At 41.9% G+C, this 14999-nt stretch overlaps 2 protein-coding genes across 2 annotated transcripts; both read right to left on the minus strand.

Annotated features, from left to right (window-relative positions):
* Positions 1–2167: 2167 nt before the first annotated feature.
* LOC310794589 (rano class II histocompatibility antigen, B alpha chain-like) lies at positions 2168–4507 on the minus strand. Its single transcript, XM_083656571.1, has 4 exons — positions 4399–4507; positions 3838–4083; positions 2581–2862; positions 2168–2465 (listed from the first exon to the last, which is right to left on the minus strand). The coding sequence occupies exons 1-4, from the start codon at positions 4454–4456 to the stop codon at positions 2344–2346; spliced, it is 708 nt and encodes a 235-aa protein (XP_083512697.1). The 5' UTR covers positions 4457–4507; the 3' UTR covers positions 2168–2343.
* Positions 4508–12706: 8199 nt separating this feature from the next.
* LOC310794650 (C-X-C chemokine receptor type 3-like) lies at positions 12707–14796 on the minus strand (the record flags this gene model as incomplete). The annotated part of the gene is made up of 2 exons (XM_083656643.1): positions 12707–13477; positions 14461–14796. 2 exons carry the CDS (start codon positions 14794–14796, stop codon positions 12782–12784), a joined length of 1032 nt encoding a protein of 343 aa, XP_083512769.1. The 3' UTR covers positions 12707–12781.
* Between the last annotated feature and the right edge of the window lie 203 nt (positions 14797–14999).

The following is a 14999-nucleotide window of genomic DNA, read 5'->3' on the forward strand; positions in this document are numbered from 1 at the left end:
TTCCATGGGACGCGCCGGGAAGGCAGAGTAGAGATTGGCTAAACTAACCTTCTGATAACTTATGCCTTGTACCAGAAAAAAACCTTCTTGAATCAACACACCTGGTCCATGTAGCCGCCAGGAATCAGACAGAGGACGCTTCACTTCGTCACACACACACACACACACACACACACACACACACACACGACATTGGTTTAGCGTTAAGTTGTTTGCTGCTCAGCTGCGCCAAATCCTCAAATCAAGATCTTCTTCTCTGGGCTTTCGGCAGGCTAGACACTACTATGGCTCATTACGCCTCTCGGGTTTAAGACTGGATTGCGCCTATACACGGAAGCTTGGTTTACTGACTGTGCAGAGAGCCAATCATATGGGGTGGCACCTGGGGTGGCCAATCAGATTCGAGGGGTGGCCCATGCCACCCCAGGCCACTCCCTAGACACGCCACTGGAGACAGACAAAGAGACAGGCAGGCAGGCAGGCAAACAGGCAGGGAGATGGAGACAGACATGTTAATATCACAATATAAATGAGAGTTTTATGCTGATGATAAATCATTGATTTGTTCTGATTGATCAATCAAAGTATCAATACACACTGGATACCACTCAAAAAAAAGGACAACATTGACTCAACTCCCGTCTGAGAGACAGTTTATTTTTTTCATAATAGGATGATCTCTTCACCACACTGCTCAGTCACATGAACTCCATGGACTGACTGTTGTGTTGATGTGTGTGTGAGCGTGCAACCAATCATGTGTGATGACAGACAACAGCATGAGTGACAGTCACAAACGAAGCAGCATTTTCATGCATTTTAATAACAGACAACCTAAAGGCAGAATGTAAGGTAAATATATCATATCATATTAAGCAGGGTTTACTATGTTGTTGTTATATAACATGTTATGTTTTTACATTATTTCAAGTACCAAACAGGCGAATGTAAAATTATGGTATTCTGGAAATTATAAGCTTTAGTAGGCTATAATTAATTGAATAATGTATGATACTATGCACACATACCAATCATAAGTCAAAACATTACTAATTTACTGAATGATAAAGCCAGAAAGGGCCAGTATAGGATATTAACTGAAGAGCCATTTGGGAGCCCAAAGAGGCGGCTCTCATTACTGAGCTGAGCTAAATGATCTGTATCACTAAAAAGAGACAGAATTTTCATCATGAGTGAAAACACAACTGGAGGTAATAAAGTTTACAGAGTATGTTAATGAGCCTCTTCACTCTGATTGGGTAGGCTGGTGTAAACAAACAAGTCATAAATTGTAGGTATAAATATTTGAGAGAAAATCATTGATTCAACTGTATTTATATTAGTAATAGTAAAACTCTGTGGTGGGGACAAGGCGGAAATGGTGAAATTTCAACATAAAACAGTGTAAGGAGTAAAAGCTTCTGCACACCTAAATGACAGGTGCGTCAGAGGAGGGAAAACCCGACTGGATCAAAAGAGAATAACTCCCACACACTGTCTCCAAATGCAAAAAGTTTATTTAATTTAAGTTAATAACGTTTTGGTCCTAAGAGCTTAAGAATTCTTCAGAATCTAAAGAAGGTCTTAGGACCGAAACGTTATTCTGTCTAATAAACTTTTTGCATTTGGAGACAGTGTGCGGGAGTTATTCTCTTTTGAACATAAAACAGTGTAAAAGTAGATTAAAAAAATATTCAGAGAGAATAATAAAGTCTAGGTGAGTAATAAATCATACTAAGCAATGATAACAAAAACAACATGAAAAAAAGTATTAAAAATGCATCCCAGGGACATGAAAGTGCCTGAAATAAAATAATCACCCACATGTGCGAGGCAGAAATAAGCACACAATATTTCTAGCATTATGTAATTTAATGAAAGTATGTAGGCTAAAATAGGCTACTCAGAGTGCGTTCATAAATTCAATCTGATGTTCTAAACATCTGTCTAGACCTATGGTCTAGACTAAAATGAGAGGGCGGCTGTTCAAAGAAATTCAATGCTTTATGAACGGTCCATTTTGAGTGCACTCTGGTGCTCAGAGTGACTGTTTACGAATGCACCCATAATAAAAGCAGTGCTTGACTATTCAGTCCAAATGTCACAATAACTTTGCTATTTCAAAGGTAAACAGTGGAAATGTAAATATTCATTACTAAAAAGAACAAACAGATAAAAAAGTTTAATTGATTTGTTTGTGTGAAAGTTAACATGTGAGGTGAATCAGTACAGATCCACACAGCAGAGAGAAGCAGTATAAAACCAGTATGACAGAAAGCAGTCTGTTAACTCCTGCAGCTCCTTCGGTCTGCCTCACATCATCAATAACTGATCAATAACTGATCAGTTGCATTCGATTCCTTTGATGAAGAAGAAGGTTCCTGTGGCCACGCCCAGTAGAGCCACGGTCAGACCCAGTACACAAAACACCTCAGGTCCGATCCCCGGCTGCTCCTGCTCCACATCTGAGGAGGAACCAAACACATGAACACACAGGAAGACAGCATCACTTGATAGTTTTGGTTGTTGTTAGCTAGGCTAACTGCAGTTTTAGCTAGCTAACAGATAAAGGTGCCTCACCCCAGATCTGGGTCAGCGGCTGGCTCAAGGCTTGGTGCTCCACAGAACAGCTGTAGATGTCTCCAAGCTGTGGGATGAAGCTCAGCCTGGCGACCTGGCTGAAGGTGCCATCTTTGTTGGGGTAGGGGACATTGAGGCTGGTTCCTTCAGTCACGTTCACATCGTTCCTGGTCCAGTAGACCTTGACAGGAGCGGGGTAGAACCCAGTCACATGGGAGATGAGGTGGTTCTCCACTCCCAGCTCCACATCATCTCTGGTGTAGATGAAGCTGTGAGGAGCATCTGTAGGGTACAACAATACGAGGGATCAGCCGAGCAGCATTTTGGTAAACAAACCGCGTCACTGGGGGAAAATGGCCCCAGTGCTCACTCTAGCCCCGGCTGTGCGGTTTACATTGTAAAAACTGTGACAGTTCACACAACTTTAACACGACATGTTTATATTATACACCAAACTCTTGAGCTACTTCTGCTCTCACTCAGAATGTCAAAATAGAAGCGATGTCATGTATCTTTTTTGAGGCATTAATGTTTGTTTGGCACAACTTTACCAGTTAACTGCTGCGGGCTTCCGCATTTCTGGGGGATTTGTTGTTGTTGTGACGTCACGCTGATTTGTCCTATACAACATCATATCATCATATATCATCATATAACATCATATATATATATATATATATATATATATATATATATATATATATATATATATATATATATATTATATATATTATATATTATATATTATTGTTGTATGGCCTGGCTGAGGTTAAACCCTTTAATTTAAGGGGAAACGGACGTTTTATCCAGGTAAATGTGTGTGTGTGTGTGTGTGTGTGTGTGTGTGTGTGTGTGTGTGTGTGTGTGTGTGTGTGTGTGTGTGTGTGTGTGTGTGTGTGTGTGTCCGGTGCAAAACTCGGCATAACACCTGGACAAATGCGCAAGGCACGCGCAAACAGGTGCGCAAGCGTAAATAGGGGATGTCGCCCGAAGATTTACAAAGTGCTTCACACACAATCAAAAGTAGCCTAAACAGCCTAATAATATAATACAGTAGCTACAATGAGAAATAAGAACAATCATCAGACAAAAACAATCAACATAGATCTGTAAAAAGGCTTTCCAGATGGGTTTTTAGAGATCACTTAAAGTTATTGTATATTTCTGACAGTAATGTAAAACACCTGCAGTCCTTCCTTATCTGTAGTTTAAATTGTTGAAGACAGTGGTAAATTAAGCTGTGTCATGTTTCCTTACCGAGTTGCAGAGGAGGGTTCTTGTAGGCACGCCGATCTGATTGCAGGTTTTGTTTGCAGATGGCCTGATTAACCACAGCCATCTCATAAGATCCTGTGAAGGTCATATCCTCTGCAAACTTGGGCAGAGAGTTAACTCCTTTCTTGTTGATGAAGTCTGCGTACCATCGCTCTTCTCCATCCAGTCCATACATCTCCTCTCCATCAGTTTCTGAACAGCCACTGATCACAATATCCTCATGTACAGCTGAGAAGACACAAGATGAAAAACAAAATGTCAAACTTCTTCACATCCAGAATCACAGAGTGGATTTATTTTTCACATCCTCACGTCACGTTAAAGAGTTTGTCTGTTTATTGTTTTTATATTAAAACAACCGTTTAATAATTAATAAGAGTGAAAAGTTTATTTCATCAGAGGTGCAGAAAACGTTAAATATCTCCACTGACTCTAAATGTCTCTCTGGTTCAGAAGGAGCTCAGTTCAAATGATTTTCACATCAACAGAACATTGGAGTGAGTGTGAGACTCAATGTGAGGAACAGACGTGTGATGTACTTACTGTATGCTGTGACACCAAGGAGACATGAGAGGAAGACGAGGGTCTGTGAGCTCTTCATCTTTACAACACAACTTAGCACCGTGTCGACTTCACACTGACTGCTGCCTGCAATCTGAAGTAAACACTGAAGGAACAGCGTTGTCTTACACGCAGCTCCACCAATCACATTACAGCTTTGACTTGCATCATCAGTCTCCAGGTAGACACAGTTGAGAAATGCTGAGAAATGAAGTGATGATGGAGAATAACACTCACATAATGTCTGACTGTTGAATCTATAATGACTATATAGTCAGTCAATAACTTCCAAAGTGTTTTATATAGTAAAACATCTATAATGACTATATAGTCAGTCAATAACTTCCAACGTGTTTTCTATAGTAAAACAGATCTATAATGACTATATAGTCAGTCAATAACTTCCAAAGTGTTTTATATAGTAAAACATCTATAATGACTATATAGTCAGTCAATAACTTCCAACGTGTTTTATATAATAAAACATCTATAATGACTATATAGTCAATCAATAACTTCCAACGTGTTTTATATAGTAAAACATCTATAATGACTATATAGTCATTCAATAACTTCCAAAGTGTTTTATATAGTAAAACATCTATAATGACTATATAGTCAATCAATAACTTCCGAAGTGTTTTATATAGTAAAACAGGGGGAATAAAATCTGACAGAAACAAAGGAAACAGAGATAAAAACCAGAAAAACAATTCTAAAAATTAGCTGTCTGTCTGACCGTCTGTCTGTCTGTCTGTCTGTCTGTCTGTCTGTCTGTCTGTCTGTCTGTCTGTCTGTCTGTCTGTCTGTCTGTCTGTCTGTCTGACCGTCTGTCTGTCTGACTGTCTGACCGTCTGTCTGTCTGTCTGTCTGTCTGTCTGTCTGTCTGTCTGTCTGACTGTCTGTCTGTCTGACTGTCTGTCTGTCTGACTGCCAGCCTGTCTGACCATCTGTCTGTCTGTCTGTCTGTCTGTCTGTCTGCCAGCCTGTCTGACCATCTGACTGTCTGTCTGTCTGTCTGTCTGTTTGTCGCTTTGGATCTGTCATTCACCTTCGTTGAATCTCAAAGCATTGTACAGCTGGTGGCTGCTTCATCTGCTTGCTTGTCATCCAGAGAGGTCTGATGATCAAGATTCAACATTTGTATTGTCACTCTGTTGTACAAGTTCACACACGTGTGACATTCTTATGCTGTGGACTCCATTACAGACAAGGTGCAGAAGATAAATAGGTACAAAATCACAGCAAACAACAAATAGAGCACACAATCACAACACAACGATAGGGCAATATAGCTAAATAGCACATAATGTAAACAGTGTATGTAAGGCAGTTGAGGTAAACAATAAAGTAAGAAAGGTAATAGGGTAAAAGTGATAGGTAGCCTATTAAAATAGAATAAGATAGATTACATATAAAGGTCCCTATCGTTGCATCGGCGCTGTTTCTAGGCCGAACGCCTGGCGCAGCTCAAATCAGTGGGCGTGGACCAGCGCACTTGATATCGTCGTGCTGGCGCTAGACGCAGCCTCAACCATTACAACCACGCCTTTTAAGCGTAAAATTATGCACCGTCATGCTCATTGGATAACTGCAATAAACGAATCGCACGCTTGCCTTTTTAGCTCCAATTCCAGTGATCCCGCAAAACCAGACGAAAGCCAAACGCTCTGCCCCCCCCCCCCCTCCCTTCATCCAGTCTGTCTGTCTGACTGCATTATAGGCTATTATTCCATATTATTATGCTTCTCAAACCAATCTAACTGCAGTTTCAATACTGCAAGCATGTAAATACGCTACACTATAGCAAGATCAAAGTGAAAATAATGTACTAAACGCATCAGCTAGAAAAATATAGCCTATTAGATTGGTGAAAGTTTGTCCAGAAAGATATCGTTTTCTCTCCCCTGCTGCAGGTAGAATGATCGATGCACATAAATATACCCTACATTATGTAAAGTCATTGCATAAATGTGTTTTTATTGTAAAACTAAATGTCAAGTAGGGCCAAGTTATTGGAGCGGACATCACAGTATAGCACATCACAGAAGCGCGTTCCGCTGTCACTTATCTAAATCACGTTAAACCCACAAGGGGTATATATAGGCTTAAGAGGACATATATGTTTCACATAGGGTGGTGTTTCATTTCGATGTTTTATTTGGTCCAATATTGAAATGTTCGACAATTGCAGGTTGTCTTACCATTACACATTATTTTAGATCTACCTTTTATATCTATTTCGGCTCATTTGGTTGCTATTTAGTAGCGAAATGGAGGACCCAATTGCATGCTGGGAGTGGACATTCACAGGCAGTAAACTTACAACTGCTATTTCCTATGGGAAGCTGGGTGCTGCTATGTGTTGTGTCTGTTTGAGCGAGGGAGTCAGAGAGAGAGAGAGAAGGGTGACTCAGAGGCAGAAGAGCACTGGCGCACTGAATAGGCCTGGTTTCAGAGAGAGACAGAGAAGGGTGACAGGGGAGAGGCACAAGTGCACTGGCGCACTGAATAGGCCTGGTTTTCAAAGGCGCAAAGCGCTAAATGTAGGCCAGGTGCGAAGATAGCACTACGCCGGTAGTTAGCGCCGACACGCCCACTTTGGCCCATTCTGGGACTGCGCCACGCCCATTCGGCATTGGGCAGCCTAAAGCCATATTGATATCGTCCCAAAACAGGCGCAAGGCACGTTTTTTTGCGTTTAAGGCCCGTTTTAGCGCCGAAGGCTTGTAGGAGAATAGGGCCCAAAGTGTCCAGTGTCCAAAAGTGTCCACTTGTCAGTGTGCAAATGTCAATAATACAGGTGTTTGTGTTATTTATTGAGGAGTCTCGTTGCCTGCAGGCTGCAGGAAGAAACTATTCTGCAGACGTTCGTGCTTTCAGGACCCTGTATCTTCTCCCTGAGGGCAACAGGGAGAACAGGCTGTTGTGCGGGTGGTTCGTGTGCTTGATGATCTTCCGGGACCTCCTGAGGCACCACTGATTGTACAGTTCCTGCAGTTTTGGCAGTTCACATCCTGTCACGTGCTGGGCCGTGCGCCTCACTCTTCTCAGTGCCTTGTGGTCCATGGTGCTACAGTTCCCGTTTCAGGTACAGCGCTTCCCCTCCCTCCGTAGCGAGCAGTAGGTTTTATAGGTGATTCATATGCAAATGAGCACAATGTCATAATATTATGCGCACTTCTGTCGGCTTTTTGAGCAGCCAATAGCTACTCCCCTTGGCAACAGTTGTTATAATAATGCCAGGTCACATAGATACTGGGGTGGTGAGAGCGTGGAGGATTTTGTAAGTGATGCAGGACTTGACCAGGAGCCAGTGGAGGTGGATGAGGGTGGAGGTGATGTCTGCCAGGGCTTGGTTCAGGAGAGAACCCTCAACCTGGCAGCTTAGTTCTGCACATGGAGCCTGTCCAGGGCTTTGCTGGCTACCCTGGACAGGACTCCAGATGGGGGGTCTCTGCTACAGTAAAGTAAAGTAAAGTAAAGTAAAGTAAAGTAAAGTAAAGCACATCCACTTGATTAGCAGGTGCAGGACAAACAAATAATCAGTAACCGGTAAGAGAAGTAGAGTCTGCACACTGCTAGGGACTTCTCCAATTACATTTATTGTATTACGTTTAGCTTACAAACGACCTTCTTTGGAATGAATCATTCATTCTGAAGAAGGTCATTTGTGACCACAACAATACAATAAATCTATTGGAGAAGTCTCCAGCAGTGTGTGGATCTAACTCTTCTACTGTCTCTGCCACAGGGTCACGGGGTCAAAGAGAGATGACCGGAGTTAGGAAATGTTTTTGAGCTGATAGAAGGCAGATTTTGTGATGATTTGATGTGTGACTGATAGGAGGGGATGAAGAAAGTAACTTTAGTCATGCTCAACCACATGAGTGTGTGTGTGTGTGTGTGTGTGTGTGTGTGTGTGTGTGTGTGTGTGTGTGTGTGTGTGTGTGTGTCTGTGTGTGTGTGTGTGTGTGTGTGTGTGTGTGTGTGTGTGTGTGTGTGTGTGTGTGTGTGTGTGTGTGTGTGTGTGTGTGTGTGTGTGTGTGATGAGCTCAGGTGAGGATGGGAGCGTCCACACTAGGCTTCATATATCACAGCATCATCATATTCTCGTTGTTTTAGAGTGAACATATTTTATTTCATCTCTTTCCATTTACATCCAATTTCTATGCTGTTAATAATAAAACATAATTTGCTCCTTCATGTTATTTCCAGTCTCCTGGGTTCATGTGAAAATGCAGATGAAAACATGGACACCACACAGGCTGTTGACCAGGTCCATGAGGACATCATCTCACCCCGTCACTTTTCAACATGCAGAGTAGATCAACAGACTCCTATAGATCCCACGTGTGAAAACAACACCACAGGAGTGTGACAATGACACAAACCGTTGGCCAGTAAGGGTGTTGTGGTCTTTGACATCAGAGACCGGGGTTCGATTCAAAGTCATTTCAACCATAAGTCACATTTAACTTTTTGTTATTTATGCTGAACTGAAGCCAACCATTTGTCTAACCTTAACCAAGTTGTTTCATGTCTAAATAGATATAACTGTAACAGAGGTTTTTGGCTACGGTCTTGATGGAAAAGGCTCCCCTGTGTGTTCAGAAGTGAAGCCAAGGTGAGAAATAGTCAACATAGAGAGGACATGCTATGTTGTGAATAATGAGAATGTGTTGAGATGATGGAGCCTCTAAACCAGGGGTGCCCACATTCTTTCCCATGAAGGGCCAAAACTCAATCTGGGTGGAGGGCCGAGGGCCAAAAATAAACGTTGTGGAATTACATTAAAATGTATTGTGTTTTATAGAAAATTCTAACATTCTAAATCTAAAATAAGTTAAAACATTTCAATAATCTACTTTTTATCTGTTTGGTAATTGTAATATTAAAAAAACATCTGCATTTGTGGGGAGCTTAAACATTTAATCATTAAACACCCCGTTAAAAACAGTTGTATTTTCCACCTTTGTAATCAAGAGAGAAATTTGACTTAATTCACAACTTAAAAGGTACTTTGAAAATCAGCTTTATTGTCCATCTTTTGTAAACAATTTGCCATGACAATTTGACAAAAACATGCAATATCCTGGTTGCTAATGTGGTTCCTCCTCTGGTCGTTAAAGGCGCCTGTTCAGAGGGAGGGGAACTGGTTGGAATAGCGTGAACCTCCCACGTGCTATGTCCTACCGGTGAAGCTTCCTCTGTCAGGTGAAAAGAAGCGGCTGGCTAACCACCCATGTCTGGGAGGAAGCATGGAGCCAGTTTCGGCTCTCCCCAGATCGGCAGAGGGTGGAGCAGCAACCAGGATAAATAAATTAAGTTATTGGTAATTGGCAGCTGCTTTTACATGCGTCAACCGACATGAGGGAGGGAGGGGGGGAGAGTGAAAGAGAGAGAGAGTGAGCTGAGAGAGAGAGCGAGCGAGAAAGAGAGAGAGGGTGCTTTTATGGGTTCATGGCGCCTCCGATGCGCAAAAGTCCGTCATTGTTCATCCAGGAATGTTTTCTAGATGGCATTTGGCATTTGTCTGCCCAGTGCCTAATTCGGTGTCTGCTCTTTGATTCCTGCTGGGAATCTTTTGCATTGGAAAAGGATGTCTCTGCTGACTGCATGGATTTCTTCTGTGCACAATACTGTGCTTTTTTCCTCTGTGTCCCCTGCATTATCACCCTAGGCCTATACAAATCTTTATCCAATCCAAGCAGTAATTCTCAGGGGATTCTCTATTCTAGTCTGAGCAGATGCCCTCTCTCACCTCAAGAAGAGAGGCATCTTACCATGGAGTCATTATGCCAAAGAACTAGTCGCCATGCTGCCATGCCATCAGAATTAGCTGCCATGCCGTTTCATGCCATAGATCTTATCGCCATGCCATACTTGAATAAAGCTTGCGTCTGGTCTCTCATGATTGAAATGGTGGTCTCGACCTAGTTTCAAGATGAAGACCAGACACGCTGCCTCGCATCTGTAATCCTAGTGACCTCATCATAGGCCCTAATCCTAGTGTGACGACAAGTGTAATCCTAGTGTGATGTCCGTGTGACGCACTTGCCTATATGACGCCGATAATGTCGTCAGTGCCGAGGCTATGACGTGGCAGCCTATTTATAGCCATGCTCAGCGTGTCATCATTCTCTTTCCCTGATCTCTGGTCGCTGTACCTGAGCTGATCGCATCCCATTCTCTGAAAGCTGTGTTTGACCCCACCCACCTCCCCAGTCCATCACCAATGTCTTGACTCCTGAAGAATCCCCTATTTACTGTATATATTCACTTTCCAGACGGCTTCTAGAAAAATATGCTTTTAAATGAGCTGTTTGATAAAACTATTTATAAACCTATATTAATAAAAAATGCTTATAAATGAGCCATTTATAAGTCAATTAAATTAATTAAATTGACAAATGGAAGACTGATGAATTCATGCTGATTTGCAAAATGCAATGTAAAATGTGTCTTTCTTTAATCCATTTTCATATTCTTGCTTATTCATTTTCACATTATTTGTCATTTGCATAATTCATTTTCGCCTTTACTTTACCATTGGACAACTGTTTTACTTAAAGCACAATATTGTGCCACACTACTTTATACAGGTTAATTAAGTAGGCTACTAACTTACACAATTTAAATAAACCATTTGCTATATAGACTACATGATGTCACATGTTTCTAATTTCTACACCATACAGGTGTTAAAAAATATGCGTGTGTTCAGTGACGCATGAAGCTGGGGTGTGTATGGAGAGATATATGTGTCTTTATTCTGTGACTGAAAGTTTACATCCTGTAACCAAAGACAGTGTATCTGTGAGAAAATAAATCCACTTTGTAATAAAAAAAATAGATCCGTATGCAAAAAAATAGATTTGAAAACAAAACTATCAACAATCCAATCAAAGAAAATTTTAAAAATAAAATAAAATAATTTAGATTTAGATTTAGATTTAGATTTTTCATTAATGTGAATTAAAAAAAGTTGCATGCAAACATAAACATTTTGTTCTCAACTCCAAAACATTTGTTTGCGAAACCATTACCTTTGCTTACAAAGCTCAACTTTTCTTTTGCGAAATGAAAAGTTTTGTTTGCAAAACCTGAGTTTTGCAAAACTTTTTCTGTTACAATAAGGGTGGGACCTACAGCAGAAAGAAGTAACGCACGTCCCTATTGGCCAGTGTCGATCGGAGTGATAGCTTGGCAACATCCAATCCAGTACGAGACAAGGCGGAGGGCGGGCACTTGAACGGAAGTATTTCCTGAAGGAATCTCCATGCCATTTCAGCGCCAGTTATAACCACAGATTGAAGAGAGAAGCCGTGAGTATGTTCACACCAATGTTTTTATGTTTGGTCAGGTTACATGCACCGGTCCAAACATAAAAACAACATAAAGAAATAAAAAGTCTGCAGTTTGGCTGATTGTTGACTCCTCCTGTAAGGTGAATTATTGTTCCAATAAAGTGGATTCAGTTTTAAAAGGAGCTGGTTAACCAGGTTGTATGTCACTTTTTCGGAACTGGTGTATGAAAGTAATAGTAAAGTAGCGAGTATTACTTTTGAAAGTAATAAGTAAAGTAATTGTATTACTTTTTAAAGGAGTACTCAGTAATACGTAATATACACTTCCTGAGTAACTTGCCCAACACTGCTCACGGTACATAACTGTGGATAAGAGCCAAGTGATTATATGATTATCATAGTGAGAGAAAGAGAAAGGAAAGAAAGCGAAGGAAAGAAAGCGGTCTGAGATGTGTTAGGTTAGGTGCCGTCTGTTTTTGAAGGAAAAAAGCATAGCTAAATATAATGTTGTGCAAGTTCACACTTCACAAGAGCTCAAAGTTCAGTTCACAGTCACAGAGTAATATGGAAACACTTTACAATAATGCAGGTCACAAAATTATTGCTAATGCTAATAAGCATTAATACGCATTAGTTAATGCTTATTAAGAATTAACTGACCCTAAACTATTAAATAATGCATAAAGTAATTCCTATAGTAACATGAACACCATTAGTAAATTATTACTATAGACACCATTTTGTTAAATTGGAACAACATTGACAGGAGTAAGATATTCCCTAAAATTCCCAAAGTTATGGCATTAACTTTATGATGAATATGTGTAACAGTTGGAAACTAAGTAGATTCATTAATCCAACAGTTCAATATTTACGGAGCAAACAGACACCACTTAACCAATATTAACTCGAGAAGAAGAAAATTGCTCGAGTGACATCACTGATGACATCACAACTGCCTGATGACATCACAGTTGATACACACACACACACACACACACACACACACACACACCTAACAGCAAAATCGGCATAGGTCATGATGATGTGTGGCTCTAAAACCTTCCCATCTGATTCAGCTCTTCCCTCTGGCCAGTCTGGTCAGGGGATGTGACACCCAACTCCCACAGAGAGACAGCCTGTCGCCCTCTCTCACACCTCAGCATCTTCAGCACCCGCTTCCTGAAGTTTCCGCACAAGCCGAGATAAAGCAGAGGGTTGAGGCAGGCGTGAAAACAGCCCAGAGCAGAAGTGACCAACAGACCGGTTCCCTTTCCATACACACCATCAGTAGATGTGTATGGTGCCTCATTGCTGCTCTGGAAGGTCTCCACCATGAGAGTGATGTTGTACGGCGTCCAGCAGAGAAAGAAGACCAGCACCAGGGCCAGGATCACACTGATGGTCCTGATGAAGGAGTAGCAATAGAGCAGGACAGCCGAAGGCAGGAGAAAGCCCACTATATGGAACAGCAGGCGTGATGCCAGCCGCCAGTCAAATGCTGACAGAGAGGCGTGCGGGTAGCTGTGAGTGCACACCGTTTGTCCTTGTGTTGTATTCTTCAAGGTCAAAGCCTCTAAAAAGATGTAGTCAGGGATGATGAGGAGCAGGGAGAAGAGCCAGACCAACAGGCAGCTGATGTGGACTAACCGGGGCTTTGTGCTGGAGTACATCTGGACAGCGTGGACGATGGACAGGTAGCGGTCCAGACTGATGCAGGCCAGCAGGAAGATCCCACAGTAGAAGTTGATCTTGGAGGACAGAGAGAGAGAGAGAGGGGGGATAAGCAGTTATTCTCCTTTTACACTTGAGTTAACCAACACAACACATCTGTATTTCCACCCCCCTTCTCTGGTCCCTTTCTCTTCCTCTTCTCGTGAATGTTGAACTGGCTGGCTATCCAGAGCGGAGTATGCTATAGTTCAAAAGCAGTATGAAGTACTTTGACTCTGGTCTGTTGAGTCTCGCTCGACTTGGCAGGATATAATGGCCTACAGTCTAATCACATTTCATCTATCTATCTATCTATCTATCTATCTATCTATCTATCTATCTATCTCGTATCTACATGTATCTATCTATCTATCTATCTATCTATCTATCTATCTATCTATCTATCTATCTATCTATCTATATATCTATTTATCTATATATCTATACATTTGGCAATGTGGGCTCTGTTTGTTCTCTGTCTGTTTGTAATCTGTTTCAATTTTTGTCCCACTGATGATGTCATCAGTGATGTCATAAACCACTGATGATGTCATAAGTGATGTTATCAGAGATGTCACTTGATAATTGTACATTGATGTCATCAGTGACATCATCGCTCATCATTTTTGTCATTTGTCCCACTGATGATGTCATCAGTGATGTCATAAGACACTGATGATGTCATAAGACTGATGGATGTAAACTTAAGAGGCACACGCGCACACACACATGTAAACTTAAGGGAATAACATTTTGTGAGCAACACACACACGCACGCCAATAGGGCAGGCGAAGCCACGCAGCAGCCGAGTTGTGGGCGAGGCCACGCAGCGGGCGAACTGCATGTGAGCTGCAGGGCCAGCTCGCGAGCTGCAGGGCGAGCCTAGGAATCAAGTCTGCGTAACACGCGAGATCCCTAGTCCAAAAAACTCCCCCACACTCACAGCTAAACTCAAATTAACTTTCACTTTCTTTTTGTCCTCACCTGTTCTGTATACTGTATACACTACCAGGCAGCTACATTGAATATGGCTCCAGTGACTTTGCAGAAGTGTGTCCCGAAGCTCCATCCCTGAGTGCTCTCCACAGCCCGGAAGGGCAGTGTGACCAGCAGCAGGCAATCTGCCACACTCAGGTGGAGGATGAAGGTATCTGTCACACTCCAGGCCGACCTCCTCTGAGCCAGAACCACCAGGAGAAGCCCGTTCCCCAGAAGACCCACGACCAACGCCAAGGAGTACACAACTACTTCCAAATGACCACTTGGCTTGTCGTCCGCTTCACCATACACATTCTGGTAGTCGAAGTAGTCGTAGGTGTAGTTTTGGTCAAATATCCCAGTAAGGTCCACATCCATGACCATGTTTGTCTATTGTTGATTCACAGGTTTAACACTGAGAGAAATGTTTATTCAAAATGTTATCGTGCCTCAGAAGTCAAGGCAGTTGGGAAAAAAACGGCAGCTTAAACACTGGTCTGCTGCTCTCTGGTTCCTCGCTTGTAACTGTGACGTCTCAAAAAGGGCAGCCGAGGCTTCTAAACACATTCAGAGCCACATAG

This window comes from Poromitra crassiceps (genome assembly GCF_964638095.1).
Source record: "Poromitra crassiceps genome assembly, chromosome: 20".
Classification (NCBI taxonomy): Eukaryota; Metazoa; Chordata; class Actinopteri; order Beryciformes; family Melamphaidae; genus Poromitra; species Poromitra crassiceps.

Excerpts from the sequence above, each read along its gene's own strand:
- LOC310794589 (XM_083656571.1), bottom strand. The coding sequence starts at position 4,456 with ATGAAGAGCTCACAGACCCTCGTCTTCCTCTCATGTCTCCTTGGTGTC. Across the intron at positions 4,084-4,398 it reads CCTTGGTGTCACAGCATACA|CTGTACATGAGGATATTGTG; the intron begins GTAAGTACATCA and ends GTGTCTTCTCAG. Across the intron at positions 2,863-3,837 it reads GAACCCTCCTCTGCAACTCG|ATGCTCCTCACAGCTTCATC; the intron begins GTAAGGAAACAT and ends TGTACCCTACAG.